This window comes from Stegostoma tigrinum, chromosome 10 (genome assembly GCF_030684315.1).
Source record: "Stegostoma tigrinum isolate sSteTig4 chromosome 10, sSteTig4.hap1, whole genome shotgun sequence".
Lineage (NCBI taxonomy): Eukaryota > Metazoa > Chordata > Chondrichthyes > Orectolobiformes > Stegostomatidae > Stegostoma > Stegostoma tigrinum.
The window spans coordinates 1,988,476-2,008,823 of NC_081363.1; the positions used below are offsets into that span (position 1 = coordinate 1,988,476).

A 20,348-nucleotide genomic window follows, 5' to 3' on the forward strand; every position below is an offset into this window, starting at 1 on the left:
CACATGGAATGCAACATGGGAAAGTGTGAGGTCATGCACTTTTGTAAGAAGAATAAAAGCATGTGCTATTTTCTAAATGTGGAGAAAATTCAGAAGCCTGAAGTGCAGAGAGACTTGGGAGTTCTAGTCAAGGATTCTCTCAAGGTAAACTTGCAGGTTGAGTCAGCAGTCAGGAAGGCAAATGCAATGTTGGCATTTATTTTGAGAGGAGTTGAATACAAAAGCAGGAATGTACTACTGAGGCTCTATAAGGCTCTGGTCAGGCCACATTTGGAGTATTGTGTGCAGTTTTGGGCCCCATATCTCAGGAAGGATGTACTGGCCCTGGAGCGGGTTCAGAGGAGGTTCGCGAGAATGGTCCTGGGAATGGAGAGCTTAATATATGAGGAATGTTTGAGGACTCTGGGACTATACTCATTAGAGTTTAGACGGATGAGGCAGGATCTAATTGAAACTTACAGACTACTGAATGGCCTGGACAGAGTGGATGTTAGGAAGGTGTTTTCATTGGTAGGAGAGAATAGGACCTGAGGGCACAGCCTTAGAGTAAAGGGAAGACCTTTTAGAACAGAGAGAAGAAGAAACTTCTTCAGCCAGAGAGTGGTGAATCTATGGAACTCACTGCCACAGAAGGCTGTGGAGGCCAGGTCATTGAGTACATTTAAGAAAGAGATAGATAGGTTCTTGATTATCAAGGGGATCAAGGGTTATGGGGAGAAAGCAGGAGAATGGGGTTGAGGAACTCATCAGCCATGATTGAATGGCGGAGCAGACTCAGGAGTAGGTATAAAGGGCTCTTTTTCATGGATGGCAATCAGTGACTATGAGAATTCAGCAGGAGTCAGTGTTAGGACCACAACCATTAACGTGATACATTAATGATGTGGATGAAGAAACTGAGGACAGTATTGCTAAGTTTGCAGATGACTCAAAGACAGGTGGAGGGACAGGTAATGTTAATGAAGCATGGAGACAGCAGAAGGACTTAAAAAGGCATGGGGAATGGGTGAAGAAGTGGCAAATGGAATACAATATGGCAAAGTATGGTGTTGTGTACTGTATTAGGAAGAATAAATGTGTAGACTATTTTCTAAATGGGGAAAGGGTTTGGAAATATGAAGTTCAAAGGCATTGGGAGTCCTAGTTCAGGATTCTCTTCAGGCTAACAGACATGTTCAATTGGCAGGTAGGAAGGCAAATGTAATGTTAGCATTCATTTCAAGAGGGCTAGAATACAAGAGCAAGGCTGTGTTGCTGATGCTGTGTAAGGCTGTGGTCAGACTACATTTGGAATATTGTGAGCAGTTTTGGGTCCTATATCTAAAAAAGGATGTGTTGACTTTGGAGGGGGTCCACAGGAAGTTCACAAGAATGATCCTGGGGATGAAAGGCTTGTCATATGATGAGCATTTGAGGACTCTGAGTCTGTACTGTTTGGACTGTATAGGACTAAATTAGGCCATTTAGCCCATCAAATCTGCTCTGCCATTGGATCATGGCTGATATGTTTCTTAACCCTGTCTCTGACCTTCTATCTGTAACCTCTGATCCCCTTATTGATCAAGAACCTGTCTCTGTCTTAATTATAGTCAATGACGTGACCTCCACGGCCCTCTGTGACAATGAGTTCCACAGGTATATCACCCTCTGGATGAAGAAATTCCTCCTTTTGTCAGTTCTAAAGGGTCATCCCTTCACCCTGAGTCTGTCCTACTGGTGGGAACATCTTCTCCATCTCAGTATTCTGTAAGTTTCAATGATATCCCCCTCATTCTCCTAAACCCCATTGAGCACAGACACAAAGTTCTCACCCTACTCCCAGATAATCCTATCCTTTTGATTTTTTGGCCAATAGCTGTAACCCAGAATGGGCAGAGTCAGTGTTTATTTTCTGACTGAGCTCACGGGCTGTACTTGCAAGAGATGTGAGACTCTTCAAGGATCACTTACACAGGACAGCCTGAAGACATTGTTATCATGTAGTGTCTGACTGTGTGGTATTAATCTTGATCAACAGAAAATCTGACCATGCCATTGGTCAACACAGATTGATCAGAGTCATCTCTGTGAAGCAGAAGTGATCACAGATGACCTGTCACAATCACAACGTGAATCCAGGCAGCACAGGGCAGAGGAACTCCTTCCCCCTTCCAATGAACTGTAAGCATTGCTGATATGTACTCATTTGTAATGTGGCCTTTCTTGGGTGATGTTGGGGGAATGGGAACAAGGTTTCCTTAAAACTCACCCGCCTACAATCTCCCAGTATATTAACAGAATATGGCTTGTGCTGCATACATTGCAATAAGCTCTCCTATGATGAAGGTCCATGTCAAAGTATTCCTTCAGAGATAATAGGAACTGCAGATGCCGGAGAATCCAAGATAACAAAGTGTGGAGCTGGATGAACACAGCAGGCCAAGCAGCATCTTAGGAGCACAAAAGCTGACGTTTCGGGCCTAGACCCATCATCAGAGAGGGGGATGGGGAGAGGATTCTGAAATAAATAGGGGGAGAGGGGGAGGCGGACTGAAGATGGATAGAGGAGAAGATAGGTGGAGAGGAGAGTATAGTTGGGGAGGTAGGGAGGGGATAGGTCAGTCCGGGGAGGACGGACAGGTCAAGGGGGCGGGATGAGGTTAGTGGGTAGGAAATGGAGGTGCAGCTTGAGGTGGGAGGAAGGGATGGGTGAGAGAAAGAACAGGTTAGGGAGCGGGGGACGAGCTGGGCTGGTTTTGGGATGCAGTGGGGGGAGAGGAAATTTTGAAGCTGGTGAAATCCACATTGATACCATTGGGCTGCAGGGTTCCCAAGTGGAATATGAGTTGCTGTTGACAAGAGAGTTGCAGTGGGAGAGACATCCTCTCAGCAACTCATATTCCGCTTGGGAACCCTGCAGCCCAATGGTATCAATGTGGACTTCACCAGCTTCAAAATCTCCCCTCCCCCCACTGCATCCCAAACCAGTCTAGCTCGTCCCCACCTCCCTGACCTGTTCTCCCTCTCACCTATCCCCTCCTCCCACCTCAAGCCATACCTCCATTTCCTACCTACTAACCTCATTCCCCCCCCCCCCACCCCGACCTGTCCGTCCTCCCCGGACTGACCTATCCCCTCCCTACCTCCCCACCTATAGTCTCCTCTCCACCTATCTTCTCCTCTATCCATCTTCAGTCCGCCTCCTCCTCTCTCCCTATTTATTTCAGAACTCTCTCCCCATCCCCCTCTCTGATGAAGGGTCTAGGCCTGAAACGTCAGCTTTTGTGCTCCTGAGATGCTGTTTGGCCTGTTGTGTTCATCCAGCTCCACACTTTGCTATCTCAAAGTATTCCTTGTCATCTTCGTTAGAGTGCTCAGTATCTCACTGCCAGAAGAACTGCACTAAACTGTCACATGTTAATGATGTCAATGCTGATTGGTCATAGCATTAAGAACCTGCTTTAATTTGTGATATTCCCCGTGGAGGGTCATTAGAACTGTGCCTGATGAATCCAACTACACCAGGGGTTCTCGTCACTGTTGCTGCGATGCTGCAAAGGTATAGAGAAATGGAAAAGGAACAGATGTGGCAGTAATCCCAGGGGCAGCAACCTCCAACAGACAGGACAGGCTCAAAGTAAAGAGGTCACAGCTGACAGTCCCCTCAGGAGGACCAGTATTTATGGCCCTTGATGTCATTTTCTCCAAATGATGAAGGTGCAGTGGGGATACAGACTGACGATGCCCGGGACACTGTCACTGAACGATCATAGAATCTCTACAGTGTGGAAGCGGACCATTTGGCTCATCTAGTCGACACTGCCCCTCCGAACAGGATCTCACCCAGGCTCACCCCCCTACCCCATCTCTGTAACCCTGCATTTCCAATGGCCAATCCACCCAACTGCACATCTTTGTACTGTGAGAGGAAACCCACACGGATATGGGAAGAATGTATAAACTTACACAGACAAGTCACCCAAAAGTGGAATTAAACCTAGGTCCCTGGCACTGTGACACAGCTGTTCTAACCACTGAGCCTCCTCTCCTGCCCTGTTTTCTTTTCCTTCTTTAAATACAACCTCAGTCATTCACCTTTCAGTCAAATGTAAGTGATTCACAGAAAAACAGTTTCAAAACCAAATGTCAGTTATCCAACCTACATTTTGACACATCTTGATTATTATTTTTTAATACTTCCATACTGGTTCAAAACCTGTTGGGGGTTCTTATTCATCTTTTAGGAGAAAAACTAATCCTTGCTGGATCATTCTAAAATCATCCAAATTCTTCAACAAGTGCCTTCACAATATCACTGTTTTTAATTATGATTACTGTTTCTTTATTTCCAAAAATGCCTTGGACACTGCAGTTCAAAGATCCAGTTATGAGGATCAATACAGCAAGTAGAGCAAATTTGTGGTGCATGTAGGTGGCATCCTGATCATGTCAGACTTCTGTACCCGCTCTCCTGAGCTATCAGCCCATGAGATGGATAGTGCCATGTAGTCCAAGTCAGTGATAGACCCATACCCACCACCCAGTGACCATGCAATGCCAACAGCTGCTGAACATCTCCCAGTGTGACACACCACAGTTACAATGATCACACGCACACATGTCACCGGTGTCGGGAAGAACAGTATCTGTGACTGCTGTTCGCCAAACTGCGTTGAGGTAATGGATTAGATCGTAGAGTCTTTTGACTGCTACAGAAAGGCCGACCATTGTCAGTGAGTCTTGCCAGCTTGATACAACCAATAAGATCGTGGTGCCTGCTTCAGCTAACAGTCTGCCTATGCACAGAGTCTTCCTGCGGTTCTCAGTTGATGCCAATGATCTGAAGGTGTGACTGGTCACCAGTGGATGGCAGCACCAAGGTTTGATACAATGGCCTGCTTCCAAGGAGCACCTGTGTGGTTCTCTCAGACCTCCACCACAAACATGTCAATGCTGTTACTGATGCACTTTGAGCCAGGTCAAACCACCTCATCTCATCTCCCAGTGATGAGGCCCAGGCACTAGGCTTAGCCAAAGTAGCTGGTTTTTCCCCTCAGTGCCAGGTGTGACCGACAGCGCACATCCTGTACTGAGAGCACCATATCAGAAGGTGAGGATTCCATTCCATCCGTTTGCAACTGATGTGTGATCAGTGGCACCATATCTTAGATATCTGCTCCACGAACCCTGGGAGGTGCAACGATGCCCATATCTTTGAGAAACCTCATCTTTCTGCTTGATTTAAAGGTCCAGAGGCCTCACAAGAAGGGTTACTGAGAGACAAGAACTAGCTCATACAACCATTTGATAAATGCCTGCCTGAAGCGGAGTGTTGGGACAGCGCTGCCTGTCTTTCACCCAGGGGCACTATGGTGGTGCAGCAAACAACATGCCTCAGGACTGACATGAGGAAGAATTTCTTCACTCAGAGAGTTGTGAATCTGTGGGATTCTCTCCCACAGGAAGCTGTTGGGGCCAGTTCATTAGATATATTCAAGAGGAAGCTGGATGTGGCCCTTGTGGCTCAGTGGATCAAGGGGTTTGGGGAGAGGGTGGGAATGGGATACTGTGCTTGCATTGTCAGCCAAGATCGTATTGAATGGTGGTGCAGGCTTGAAGGGCCGAATAGCCTAATCCTGCACCTATTTTCCTCTGTTTCCTCAGGTGAGATTTGTATGCTTGGATCTGTCAGGGTTGGGGAAGGAGCCTACAGTACAGCTCAGACACAACATGGTAGCAATCTTATCATGCTGTACTATGTACACATCAGCCTCGGTAAACTCTCACTGCATAAAAACTAAAAGAACTGTGGATGCTGTAAATCAGGAACAAAAACAGAAGTTGACGGAAAATCTCAGCAGGTCTGGCAGCATCTGTGAAGAAAAAAATCAAGAGTAAACGTTTTGGGTCCAGTGACCCTTCCTCAGTGAAACCTTCACTGCACTCTGTAGCCAGAGCCACCTTCCTCAGATGGTGCTGGATAGCATGAGAGCAGCACTGTGGGGGCGAGATGCCAATTTAATCAGGTGAGTGGCAGAGAGTTCTGTGAGAACTCACTCCAGCTCACAGGCAGAATATTACCCCCCACCATCCCTCCCATTGCTGCCTCACCTCCTGAGCTTTCCCAGCAACTTTGTTTCTGATTTCCAGCATTTGCAGTTGTTTGGGGTTTGATGCACCGCTGTTTCATTCTTTCTGTAACCTGTCTTTTTTTGTCCAATCTCTCTCTCTCTCTCTCTCTCTCTTTCTGGTCTCTCCATCCTGTGTTTTTTTTCTCTCTCTCTGCACCCTGTCTCTGTGTCTCTCTTTTCCTGATCATCCTGTTTAAAGATGGCGCTTTGAGCCGGGATTGAGCTGAATGAGCCAACCCGCCCAGAACGTCACTCGAGCCTGGCTATAAAACCCAGAAGGGGAGAGGAGAGAGTGGGAGAGGAGTCGGACTGAGAGGTAGACAGTGTATGCATGTGTATGTGTGAGGGGGGAAGCTGCCAGGTGATCTCACAGGGAAAGGGGTGTATAAACACCCAGGAGGTTTCCAGAATCCCCCCTCCCCAAACAAAGAGACAGAGAGGGAGGCGGAAAGGAGTGGATCCACACTGGGAAAGAGCGGAACATCTGGGAAGTTTAGGAGCCGGGTTTGGAACGCGTTTATGGAGCAGAGACACAGTGTGCCCGGAGCAGTGGATCCCCGCAGCTGGAGAAGTGTGTTCCCGGAGCTGTAGCAGAGTGTTCCCGGAGCAGATACAGAGTACCCCCAGGCTGGAAAGAGTGTATTCCTGGAGCAGAGACTGAACGTCCCCGGAGCTGTAGCAGAGTGTTCCCGGAGCAGATACAGAGTACCCCCAGGCTGGAAAGAGTGTATTCCTGGAGCAGAGACCGAACGTCCCCGGAGCTGCAGCAGAGAGAGATTTTCCCCCCAGCCCCGGGGCTGCAGGCCTGAAGCGGCAGTATGTGTGTACGGCGATTCGTGCTGCTTCTGAGCGCCCTGGACCTGGCGGTGATGACTGGGGCACTGTCTACGTGCACTACGCTGGACACTGAGCACATCAAGCGGAAGCGGGTGGAGGCGATCAGGGGCCAGATTCTCAGTAAACTGAGACTGACCAGTCCCCCGGAGGATCCGAGTCCAGCAGAGGTACCACCCCAAGTGCTGGCCATGTATAATAGCACCCGGGAGTTACTGCAGGAGCTGGCCAGGGACAGGCAGCAAGGCTGTGTCACCCACAACACCGACTTCGAGTACTATGCAAAGGAACTGTACAAGTTTGATATGATCCAGGGCCCTGCTGTGGACAGTAAGTGTGTGAGCCAGGAAAAAAAGCCACCCCCCCCCCGTCCCCCAATGAGTACAGACCCCAACCCAAACTGGAACACTCACTCAGCTTATCATAGCCCAAACTGTAACTGAGCTCCTAGGAATGTCATAGGACCCATCCCCTGGACTCAGCAGCACCTCAGGCTGCCCCTCAAGGGAGGGAGGGGTTTCATTGCACCCTTGGCAGGTGCGAGGTTCTTGCTGCAATTGTTTCCCCCCCCCCCACCAATCTAGTAACAGGTATATCAACTCAGTCACTTCACACTCCCTGCTCTCCCCCTCCCATCCTCTCCATCTTGGTCACCCTGCCCTCAGCCCCACACCACATATCAAAGTCACTGGCCCCTCAGGCAGCTCCCCTCACATTCCCTGTCGCCCTCCCCACTCCTCTCTGCCTTGGTCACCCTGCCCTCAACCCCTCAGACAGTTGGTCAATCTCACTGGGCTGTATTGGGCGTTATGGTGGCCAGGCACTCCCAGCATTCCTGGTGCCAGGGAAAGGCCTGTATCAAAACTTCAGGTCCTGTCATACAAAGAGAGTGAGCTGGGGAGAGTTCAGCGCGAGCAGGGGCACCACAGCAATACTGAGCCAATAAGCTGCAAACAACCAAATCATCTAGGCCCTTTACTCAATGCATCACGTTAACCAAGTTCATTCAGTGGGTCCACAGAAAGATCATGTATTTATAGAATGCTTTTCCCCACCCCCAGTCATCTCAAAAGTCTTTGTAACCAATTAGGTGCCTTTAGAGTGTAGTCACTGTTGGATCGTAGAAGGGGCAGAAGCAGAGATGTGCACAGCAAGCTCCCACATTCCAAACTTGAAATGATGGGATAAACAGTGATATGTCAGCACAGTCAAATACTGGCCATGTGTCCACGGTTATAGAACATAGAACAATACAGAGCAGAACAGGCTCTTCGGCCCTCGATGTTGTCCCAACCTGTGAACTAATCTAAGCCCCTCCCCCTACACTATCCCATCATTTTCCAGATGTTATCCTAGTAACATCCAGCAGTACTGACATAGGTACACGGGAATTGTTTAATATACAAAGCCATTCAGATCACTGGAGTTCAGCCAGCATTAATACTCAGCTCTGCCTGAAATCATTAACGAAAATATCCAACTTCACATTGAATAGGAGAGTACCACCCATGATTCCCCATCAAACACTCCCAGGACAGGGACAGCACGGGGTTATATACAGAGTAAAGCTTCCTCTACACTGTCCCCCCATCAAACACTCCTAGGACAGGGACAGCACAAGCTTAGATACAGAGTAAAGCTCTCTCTACACTGTCCGCCCATCAAACACTCCCAGGACAGGGACGGCACAAGCTTAGATACAGAGTAAAGCTCTCTCTACACTGTCCCCCCATCAAACACTCCTAGGACAGGGACAGCACAAGCTTAGATACAGAGTAAAGCTCTCTCTACACTGACCCCCATCAAACACTCCCAGGACAGGGACAGCACAGGGTTAGATACAAAGTAAAGCTCTCTCTACACTGTCCCCCATCAAACACTCTCAGGACAGGGACAGCACAGGGTTAGATACAGAGTAAAGCTCCCTCTACACTGTCCCCCATCAAACACTCCTAGGACAGGGACAGCACAAGCTTAGATACAGAGTAAAGCTCTCTCTACACTGTCCCCCCATCAAACACTCCCAGGACAGGGACAGCACAAGCTTAGATACAGAGTAAAGCTCTCTCTACATTGTTCCCTCAGTAAAGACTCTCACCACAGGGTTAGATAGAGAGAAGGGCTCTCTCCACACTGTCCCCATCAAAAAGTTCCAGGTCAACTGTAGCATGGAGCTAAGTATAAATGACAATGGTAAGATGTGTAGTTCTTAGTGAGGATCCCGTATTAGGCCTTGGTCAGATTTCTCAGGTTTTGTGTCTAATGATCTGCTGAAATACCATATAAAACCCAAAAGAACTCTGGATGCTGTAAATCAGAAACAATAAACAAAGTTGCTGGAAAAGCTCAGCAGGTCTGGCAGCATCTGTGAATTAAGAAACAGAGTTAACGTTTCGGGTCCGGTGACCCTTCCTCAGAACTAAAATACCATAATGTTTTGTTAATTTAGTGCAGTGTGTATTCCAGGTGTGAGCTTTTTGTAAGTGGGGTCTCAGCTAGAGCTCTTCATATTCCTGGAGACACTAACCCCAAGCCCAGTTTATACAGACTGACTGCCACACTTCCTGTCACTGCCCCTCTGTGACAGTTTTAATGCTGAGGCCCTGACTACCCTGAGGACTGACTCCTCTGCAGAGGAACCTAGCAGCCAGCAGAGGGAGCAGACTGCCATCAGACGGAGCCGAATGTCCCTGGACCGCTTTGCTGCTTCGTCCTATTTACAAATAAGATGTGGCCTTTCTCCTGCCAAACTCTAGATTATCGAGGCGCCAGGCGCTTCACAGGAAACCCTGGCCCCGAGAACCTGCACGCAAGAATGTGAACATTGACACTTGCATAACTGTCTTCACAAGGCCCCTCCCTGACCGGGGAGCTCCTGATTCAGCACCATCAAACATCCAAGAGCAGTGACACAGTAGACAGCAGCCTGTCCAATTGAAAACTCAATACACTTTGCTGAATTCTTGAGCAATATTTTTCACAGGTTGCTGATTGTGCTACCTCCCTTATCACTGACCCAGGTCTGCTCTATGTTTGGGCAGACAGAGCTCCTGAATTATCAATGCCAGCCATATCCCGAGCATAAACGTGCAGTTGATTTTGGCTGTTTGTAGGGGTCTTCTGGTCGGGGGAGAATCAGGGGCAGTTTCAATGTTGAAACTTAACAGTGACAGAAATTCTCCCTGTAATAACCTGGGCTATTAACAGTAACAGGAGGTAAGAGGAGGATCACGTTCAGCTCCGTGCTCTAGCAATGTCACTTCCCCTAGGGAATGTTGTATCTTCAATGGACTGAGGGAGAGGGGCTGTGCTTCTGTTAAAGTGTCAATTGGTTACTACAATACTGAGTAAGGCTCCTGATCCTGGACAATGTGAGACTCCAGCACGGCACTGAGTTAGGGATGATCATTGGGAGCAGTTGCTGCACCTTTTGCATCCTCACTGCCCACTGGACTAGTACCAGATGACTGGAGGGTGACACATGTCATTCCCTTGCTCAATAAAGGGATTAGGGATAATCCTGCGAATTACAGACCAGCCAGTCTTACTTCTGTGGTGGGAAAATTATTGGAGAGGATTCTGAGAGATAGTATTTATGATTATTTGGAAAAGCAGAGTTTGATTAGAAATAGTCAGTATGGCTTTGTGAGGGGCAGGTCATGCCTCACAAGCCTTATTGAATTCTTTGAGGATGTTACAGAACACATCAATGAAGTTAGAGCAGTGGATGTGGTATATATGGATTTTAGTGAGGCATTTGATAAGGTTCCACATGGTAGGTTCATTCACAAAGTAAGGAGGCATGGGATTCAGGGAAATGTGGCTGTCTGGGCACAAAACTGGCTGTCCAACAGAAGTCAGAGGGTGGTAGTAGTTGGAAAGTATTTAGCCTGGAGCTTGGTGATCGGTGGTGTTCCTCAGGGATCTGTTCTGGGACCTCTGCACTTTGTGATCTTTATAAATGACTTGGATGAGGAAGTGGGAAGGTGGGTTTGTACGTTTGCAGGTGACACAAAGGTTGGTGGAGTTGTGCATAGCGTGGAGGGCTGTTGTAGGTTGCAACGGGACATTGACAGGATGCAGAGCTGGGCAAAGTAGTGGCAGATGGAATTCAACCTGGAAAAGTGTGAAGTGATTCATTTTGGAAGGTCGAATTTGAATGCAGAATACAGGGTAGTGGCAGGATTCTCAGCAGTGTGGAGGAACAGAGGGATCTTGGGGTCCACATCCATAGATCCTTCCAAGTTGCTACCCTAGTTGATAGGGTTGTAAAGAAGGTGTATGGTGTGTTGGTTTTCATTGGCAGGGGAATTAAGTCTAAGATCTGCGAGGTTATGCTGCAGCTCTATAAAACTCTGGTTAGGCCACACTTGGAATATTGTGTTCAGTTCTGGTCACCTCATTATAGGAAAGATGTGGAAGCTTTAGAGAGACTGCTGAGGAGATTTACCAGAATGCTGCCTGGACTGGAGGGCAGGTCTTATGAAGAAAAATTGATGAAGCTAGGGCTTTTTTCATTGGAGCGAAGAAGGATGAGAGGTGACTTGATAGATGTGTACAAGATGATGAGAGGCACAGATAGAGTGGATAGTCAGGGACTTTTTCCCAGGGCGGAAATCTCTATTACGAGGGGGACATAATAATAAGATGATTGGAGGAAGGCATAGGGATGATGTCAGAGGTAGGTTCCTTACGCAGAGTGTGGAATGTGCTGCTGCCAGTGGGAGTGGAGTCAGATACTTTGGAAACTTTTAAGTGATTCTTGGAGAGGCACATGGAGGATAATAAAATGTAAGGTAAGCAGGGCAGATTAATCTTAGTAGGATGATAGGTCAGCAAAACATCATGGGCTGAAGGGCCTGCACTGAGCTATAATGTTTTATGTTCTATGTTCAGTTAGACTGTTATCATTGCTTTGAGTTGAGATCTGTCATTGGACCAGAATTCTTCAATAGGAGGTCGGTATGGTGTGGACTGAAGGAAATTCAGAAAGTGCCTGCAGAAGGCAGTCAGTTTTTATAACTCAAGTTCAGATATCGCACATTCTCTTTGTTAATACTGGTCAGTTCCCTTCCTGAACATTGCAATCAGCATAGACCAATTGATCGTTGGTAGAAGTGAGTTTAGAGGATTCAGGATTAGAGATCCTTGTCAGAAAATGTCCTTAACACAAGCATCTTCAGCTGCTTCATCAATGACCTTCTCTCCATCATAAGGTCAGAAGTGGGGATGTTCGTTGATGTTTGCACAATGTTCAGCACCATTCATGACTCCTCAGGTACTGAAGGAGCCCATCTTCACATGCAACAAGATCTGGATGATATCCAGGCTTGGACTGGAAAGTGGCAAGTAACAATTATGCCGCACAAATGCCAGGCAATGGCCGTCTTTAGCAAGAAATAATCTAATGACCACCCAATGACAGTGGTGTTATCATCATTGAATCCCCATCTGTCAACATTATGGAAGTTACTATTGACTAGAAAATGAACTGAACTAACCATATAAATACAGTGGCTTCAAAAGCAGATCAGAGGCTAGGAATACTGCAGTGAGTAACTCACCTCCTGACTTCCCAAACCCTGTCCACTATTCACAGGGCACAAGTCAGAAGTGTGATGGAATACTCCCCACTTGCCTGGATGGGTGCAGCCCCAACAACACTTCAGAAGCTCGACACCATCCAGGACAAAGCAGCCGCTTGATTGGCACCACATCCACAAACATCCCACTCCCCCCACCACTGACGCTCAGTCGCAGCAGTGTGTACCATCTACAAGATGCTCTGCAGAAATTCACCAAAGATCCTCAGACAGCACCTTCCAAACCCACAATCACCTACATCTAGAAGGACAAGGGCAGCAGATACATGGGAACACCATCACCTCCAAGATCCTGTCCAAGCTACTCCCCATCCTGGCTTGGAAATACATCGCCGTCCCTTCACTGTCACTGGGTCAAAATCCTGGAATTCCCTCTCTAGTGGCATTGTGGGTCACCCACAGTGGTTCAAGAAGGCAGCTCACCACTGCCCTCTCAAGGGCAAATAAGGACAGGCATAAAATGATGGCTAGTGACTGATACAACCCATGAGTTAAGTAAAACTATTATTTGTGTGCTCTATGTGGCTGATCATCACAGCTCTGTCTATTTAAGATAATAGGTTACTTAAGTTAATTTTATATAATAGCTAAATAAAATGTAAACCCCTGACGCTAGAGCCTAACCATAGTCTGACCCTGACCCTGAGTCTAACACTAACACTGACCTGATGAAGCAATTTTGTGCTTTTGAAAATTTTGACAAAATCCCATAAACCCCTTCAATACCAGCCAATATCTTCCTGCATTATGTAATCACTCCTTTGAATTCAACTCTTGAGTGCCACATATTATTCCATTCCATCTACTCTGCACTGCTACTGAGGTCAGTTACCTTGGAAGTTTGGAAAAGTTGAGACTGTTTCCCTTGGAGAATAGATTGAGGGGAGATTTGATCAAGGTGTTTAAGATGCTGAAGGGTCTGGACAAGATAGAGAGGGAGAAACTGCTCCTGTTGGCGCAAGGATTTCAAGCCAGAGGACCCTAATTTGTGATAATTCGTAAAAGAAGCAGGAGGCGGGACAAGGAGAAGGCAGTGAGTTGTTTCGGTCTGAAATGTGCTGGCAACAGCCTTAGCTTCCAAAGAGATTTGGATCATTATCTGAACGGGAGAAAACATTGCACGGCTACAACACCAAGAGTCATAGCAGCAGAATCAGGCCATTCAGCCCATCGAGTCTGCTTTTTTAAAAACTCACTTAGATGTGAGCTTAGTCAGCATTTATTGCCATCTCTAAATGTCTTTGAGGAGCAGCAATCCATGTGCCACAGGTTGACCCATAATGCCCTTAGGGAAGGAATTTCAAGCATTTGACCCCACAACAGTGATATATTTCCAAGTCAGGATGGTGAGTGGCTCAGAGGAGATCTTGCAGGGGGTGGTGTTCCCATGTATCTGCACTCCTTATCCTTACAAGTGGAAATGGTCTTGGGTTTGGAAGGTGCTGTGTGAGGGTCTTCGGTGGATTTCTGCAGTACATCTTGTGGATGATACACACTACTAATAAGTGGAAAGAATAGATGTTTGTGGATGTAATGCCAATCAAGCATGCTGCTTTGTCCTACATGGTGTCAAGCTTGTTGAGTGTCGTTCGAGTTCTATCTGCCCAGGCAACATTCCTGACTTGTGCCTTGTGGATAGTGGGCAGGCTTTAGGAAGTTAGGAAGTGAGTTACTTGCTGCAGTATTCCTAGCCTCTGACCCGCTCTTGTAGCCACTGTGTTCATGAGTTTCTCCTCAATAGTAACCCCCTAGGCTGTTAATGTTGGGGAATCCAGTGATGGTAACACCGCTGAATGTCAAGGTTAGCTGTTAGATTGTCTCTTATTGGTGATGGTCATAGCCTGGCATTTCTGTGGTGCAAATGTTACTTACCCTTTGACAGCCCAAGCCTGGATATTGCCCAGTTTTTGCTGCATTTGAACATGGACTGCTTCAGTATTGGAGGAATTGTGAATGGAGCAAAATTTGCATCACAAAGGGACATGGGGAACAGGTTCACGAAACAGGAAAGCTAATGGAATGTATTTCAAGTGGTTTGGAGTACAGGCGTAGGGAAGCCTTACTGCACCTGTACAAGGTGCTGGTGAGATCACATCTGGAGTATTGTGAACAGTTTTGGTCCCCTTATTTAAGAACAAAGAACAAAGAAAATTACAGCACAGGAACAGGCCCTTCGGCCCTCCAAGCCTGCACCAATTGCAGGAACAGCAACTCATATTCCGCCTGGGAACCCTGCAGCCATATGGTATCAATGTGGACTTCACCAGTTTCAAAATCTCCCCTTCCCCCACTGCATCCGTAAACCAGCCCAGTTCATCCCCTCCCCCCACTGCACCACACAACCAGCCCAGCTCTTCCCCCCCACCCACTGCATCCCAAAACCAGTCCAACCTGTCTCTGCCTCCCTAACCGGTTCTTCCTCTCACCCATCCCTTCCTCCCACCCCAAGCCGCACCCCCAGCTACCTACTAACCTCATCCCACCTCCTTGACCTGTCCGTCTTCCCTGGACTGACCTATCCCCTCCCTACCTCCCCACCTACACCCTCTCCACCTATCTTCTTTACTCTCCATCTTCGGTCCGCCTCCCCCTCTCTCCCTATTTATTCCAGTTCCCTCCCCCCATCCCCCTCTCTGATGAAGGGTCTAGGCCCGAAACGTCAGCTTTTGTGCTCCTGAGATGCTGCTTGGCCTGCTGTGTTCATCCAGCCTCACATTTTATTATCTTGGAATCTCCAGCATCTGCAGTTCCCATTACCTCTGTCTAAACCTGTCTATTTTCTAAGGGTCTGTATCCCTTTGCTTCCTGCCCATCCATGTACCTGTCCAGATACATCTGAAAAGACACTAACGTGTCTGCGTCTACCACCTCCGCTGGCAACGCATTTCAGGCACCCACCACCCTCTGCGTAAAGAACCTCCCATTGGAGGCAGTTCAAAGAAGATTCATTAAGATGACCGCTGATACAAAAAGATTGCCTTATGAGAAAAGGCTAAACAAGTTTGGATTCTACTCACTGGAGTTTAGAAGAATGAGAGGTGATCTCATTGGAACATACTGGATTCTTAAGGGGCTTGACAGGGCAAATACTGAGAGGATGTTTCCCCTCATGGAAGAGTCTAGGACCAAAGGCATATTCTCAGAATAAAGGGGCACCAATTTAATACTGAAATGAGGAGGAATTTCTTCTCTTAGAGGGTTATGTGTCTTTGAAACTCCTTGCCACAGAGAACAGTGGGGGCAGAGCCCTTGTACATAGAAACATAGAAGATAGAAGCAGGAGGAGGCCATTTGGCCCTTCAAGACTGCTCTGCCATTCTTCACGATCATGACTGATTGTCAAACTCAATAGTCCAATCCTGCTTTCTCCCCCTAACCTTTGATCCCATTTGCCCTAAGTACTATATCTAGTCGCCTTTATTTTATTCATTAATAGGATGAAGGTGTCGCTGGCTAGATAGGATTTATTGCCCATCCCTAATTGCCCAGTCAAGAGTTAACCACATTGCTGTGGGACTGGAGTCATGTGTAGGCCAGACCAGGTAAGGATTCCAGTTTCCTTCCGTAAACAACATTAGTCCTTGAATCTCTTGAATACATTCAATGTTTTGGCATCAACTACTTCCTGTGGTAATGAATTCCACAGGCTCACCACTCTTTGGGTGAAGAAATGTCTCGTCATCTCTGTCCTGAATGGTCTACCCCGAATCATCAGACTCTGACTCCTGTTTCTGGACACACCCACCATCGGGAACATCCTCCCTGCATCTACACTGTCCAGTCCTGTTAGAATTTTTAAAGTCTCTATGAGACACCTCTCATTCATCTGAACTCCAGCGAACACAATCCTAACCTGTCAATCTCTCCTCATACATCAGACCTGCCATCCCAGAATCAGCCTGGTAAACCTTTGCTGCAGTCCCTCAAGAGCAAGAGCATCCTTCCTCAGAAAAGGAGACCAGTTTATATTTAAAGCTGCGATAGACAAATCCTTGGTCAGTCGGAAGCCAAGGTTGATGGGTAAAGGCAAGAAAATGGATGCAAGGAATGTCAGATCAGCCATGATCCTGTGGCATGGCAGAGCTGCCTCAAGCAACCAAACGCCCTCCTGTTCCTATTTCTCACGGCCTAATGGTCCCCTCAGAACCTTGTAAGTTAAAGTAAGATTGTCTCTTCTGAACTCCAGCAAAATACAGGCCCAATCTACTCCACCTCTCCTCATATCTGAGATCAGCTGAGTGAACCTTCTCTGGACTGCCTCCAATGCCAGTCTATCTTTCCTTAGTTAAGGGCCCCAAAACTGCTCATATATTCCAGCTGTGGTCTGTTAAGCGTCTTTTATAGTTTTAGTAAATCCTCCCTATTTTTCTACTCATTCCCTTTGCCTTCCCTATTACCCACAGAATTTGGATGCTATTTTTATGATTCATGGATGAGGATTCCCAAATCCCTCTGTGCTGTAGCTTTCCGCAGTCTTTTCCCATTTAAGTAATGCTCAGTTCCTTTATTGTTGCAGCCAATGTACATAACCTCACATCTTCTCAGGTTATATTTCATTTACCAAGATTTCATCCACAGGCGTAATCTTCCCATAATTCCCTGTAGGCTCTTTGTGTCATCCTCACCACTTGCCTTCCCGTCTATTTTTGTATAATCCAGAAACCTAGAGAAAATACATTCATTTTCCTCATCCAAGTTATGCATAATATTGTAATTAACTGTGGCACCGCACTGATCCCTATGGCCCTCCACTTGTTGCAGATTACCATTCTGTTCCCCTTAAACCAATTCTCTGCCTTCTATTTCTTAGTCAATCTTCTATCCATGCTAATTTACAACCTCCAATGCCCTGGCTCCTGACTTAATATGTAGGAACTTATCAAACACCTTCTGAAAATCAAAATATATCACATCCTGTGCCTCCCCTTTATCTATCAGGCCTGATTTCTCCTCCTTCATGAAACCACACTGACTCTGCTTGATCGTATTATGTATTTCTAAATGCTCTTTTATTACATCATAATAGATTCTTCACATTTACCTAATAACAGCCATTAAGCTAACTGGCCTACAAGGAGGAAAGGATGACATGAAGTAAATTACCCTTCAAAGATCTAGCACAGATGAAACTGGCTGAATGTCCTCATTTGATATATTCTACATAAAAGTCTGTGATTCACTGATTCCTTTTGAAGGTGTGGTGCCCAGAACTACTGATAGTGCCTCCGGGGTGGTCTGGCCATGGTCTTGTACAGCTGTAGCATAACTCTGCTCTCCTTGTCCTGGTGATAGAAAGATTGTTCTGTACCTGTTCATGAAATTTATTAAGCTTTGCACCAGAATGTGAAAGTCATTTCTACTGTTTGTAGTTTCTCACCTTTTACAACACGTCTGATTTCATCCCTTTTAAGTACAGCCTGGATGCGCTCACATTCACTGACACTGAAATCCATTTCAAGTTTTGTCAATTAATTGACTCTCTCAGTACCCCCAATGCTTCTGTTCCTATTGCTTACAATGACCCCCATTTTTGTGTCATCAACACACTTGTAAACGTGACTTTCCATCTTATCATCCTAGTTGTTGTTGGCTCAGGGGTTAGCTGCGCTGCCTCATGGTGCCAGGGTCCCAGGTTCAGTTCCACCCTCAGGTGACTGTCTGTGTGGAGTTTGCACATTCTCCCCGCGCCTGCGTGGGTTTCCTCCCACAGTCCAGAGATGTGCAGGCTAGGTGGGTAGGCCATGTGAAATAGCTCCTAGTGTTCAGGGATGTGTAGATTAGGTGGGTTATTGGCTTGTGGGATGTCTTGTAGACTTGTTGGGCCGAATGGCCTGTTTCCACACTGTAGGGATTCTATGATTCTGTGTCAGTGTGTAGTTGAGGCTGTAACACAGATCCTGATGGGACACTACTAGGCACTTCCTGCCCAGACTTTCAACTTTCTATCTCTGCCCCACATCCTGCCTTTTCTTTTGCCAATTATAACCCTTCAAATGAAACGCCAGTAAGCAATTCACTCTCTTGCTATTCACATTATTACAGTATATGTTATTTTATATATAAACACCGTTGATTGCAGAGCATTCACGAACTCAGACCAGTTTGTTTCTGCTCTGTACAATTGTTGTGACTGTACCTGGCTTGAGGACGCAGCCACGATGACACTAAAGTGATGGTTTGGTTTTTCAGATGACGTCAGTTCATGCCGTGGGATCACATCGAAGGTTTTCCGATTCAATGTGTCCTCCATGGAGAAGAATGTTTCCAACCTATTCCGGGCAGAATTCCGAGCTCTCCGTGTTCCAAACACCAGCGCCAAACGGAATGAGCAGAGGATTGAAGTGTATCAGGTAGGGACGCACACCATGGGCATTATTCCTCAGTTAATGCATCATATTTTCCATGATGAAGATATTCAGATGTGAGGGCCTCACTTCTGGCCTGTTTCTCTCCTTATCAAGCAGAGGTCATCAGTTAGTGCCCAGCAGCAGGACATTTCGAATGTTATCCCTTCCTCCTTTCATCAGGATTATAAGGAAATTGGGATAACTCAACTTTTAGCCTGTCAGAAAAACACCCAGCAGCATTTACAGTCCCAAAGCAGTCCATTCAGCACATTATATTGTATATTCTTCTGCTTCAAGTATTTACCCCATTTTCCTTACCATTCTGTAATGGTGTGTGCTTTGGTCATTCCAGCCCACAACCCTGTGTCCAGAAGCTCTGTTCTAGCCTCTAGCTGATCTATAGCCTCAGTGTTGTATTGGCTAATGCACACATATCCTGAGATGTTATTTGCATCATAAACATTTGTTGGTTTTGTTGTGCTCATATGAGTCAGAAAACACTGGCAGGTTTTGAAATTTTATTGAGTGTAAAAGTTTTGCAATTATCAGTAAAAATGGTAATGAACGTCTGGGATTATTGTGAAAAAATCTTTTTTTTACCAAGTGATGGAAATTTGGCCTCACTGGCACTCCAGTCCCATGTCATTTCCAGCTGCAGTGGCCCAACATTTCCGATTTTATCTCAGCGTTAACAGGTGTTCAAACACAGCACCCTTCACCACCTTCCCAGGTAATGAATAATAACCAGTGAGAATACAGAAAATGCATGAGGTTAACTGTCTGAATAAGTGGACTGTCAATGATGAGGGTCCACACAGTCAATCATCCCAAAATCTATCAGCATCTCTCAGACCCATCTTTCACTGTCTGGCTGAAACATCATCTCCACATTTCTGCTCACTCATACTTTTGAGAAGAGGGAAAATATTTGGGGCTAACTTACAAATGATGAACTTAGAGAGCTGCGGAGATAGAGCTGTCCAGCTCATCTCACTCTCCAGCCTTTCCAGAGCCAGTACAAAGATGAATGGCCACATGACTGCTTTCTGTACTATAAAATCCTATGATTCTAATTTGTTTGACATCGGGGTAAGGAATGATCTCTTTGTGTGTTATTGGGATTGGGATTTTGGAGCAAGGCCAGGATTTATTGGCCATCCGTTTAATGGCTGACCAGGCTCAGGCCATTTCAGAGGGCAGTTAAGAGCCAGTCATGTTGCTGTGGGTCTGGAGTCACTTGAAGGCCAGACCAGGTAAGGATGGCAGGTTTTCTTCTCTAAAAGGGAAAATATGGTAGGGTTGGTGCTAAGATGGTGCCTAGTTTAGTAATCCATGAGCTTGACCCGGGGTCATTGGTTTATATCCTACTTAAGCAGCTGGTTCAATTCATAAAAAGTAGAACACAAGAACATAAAACAGTACAGTACAAAAAAGGCCCTTTGGTCCATCCTGTC

At 46.5% G+C, this 20,348-nt stretch overlaps 1 protein-coding gene and 1 pseudogene across 1 annotated transcript in view; one reads left to right on the forward strand and one right to left on the reverse strand.

The window, feature by feature from the left end:
• Positions 1-4,212: 4,212 nt before the first annotated feature.
• LOC132210086 (mitochondrial cardiolipin hydrolase-like) lies at positions 4,213-5,557 on the reverse strand (annotated as a pseudogene).
• An 806-nt stretch (positions 5,558-6,363) lies between these two features.
• Positions 6,364-20,348, forward strand: part of tgfb3 (transforming growth factor, beta 3) — a 53,432-nt gene continuing 39,447 nt past the window's right edge. Inside the window, exons 1-2 of the mRNA XM_048538571.2 lie at positions 6,364-7,274; positions 18,737-18,897. Of these exons, the coding sequence (XP_048394528.1) occupies positions 6,929-7,274; positions 18,737-18,897 (507 nt within the window). The 5' untranslated portion in view covers positions 6,364-6,928. The remainder of the gene's footprint in view (positions 7,275-18,736; positions 18,898-20,348) is intronic.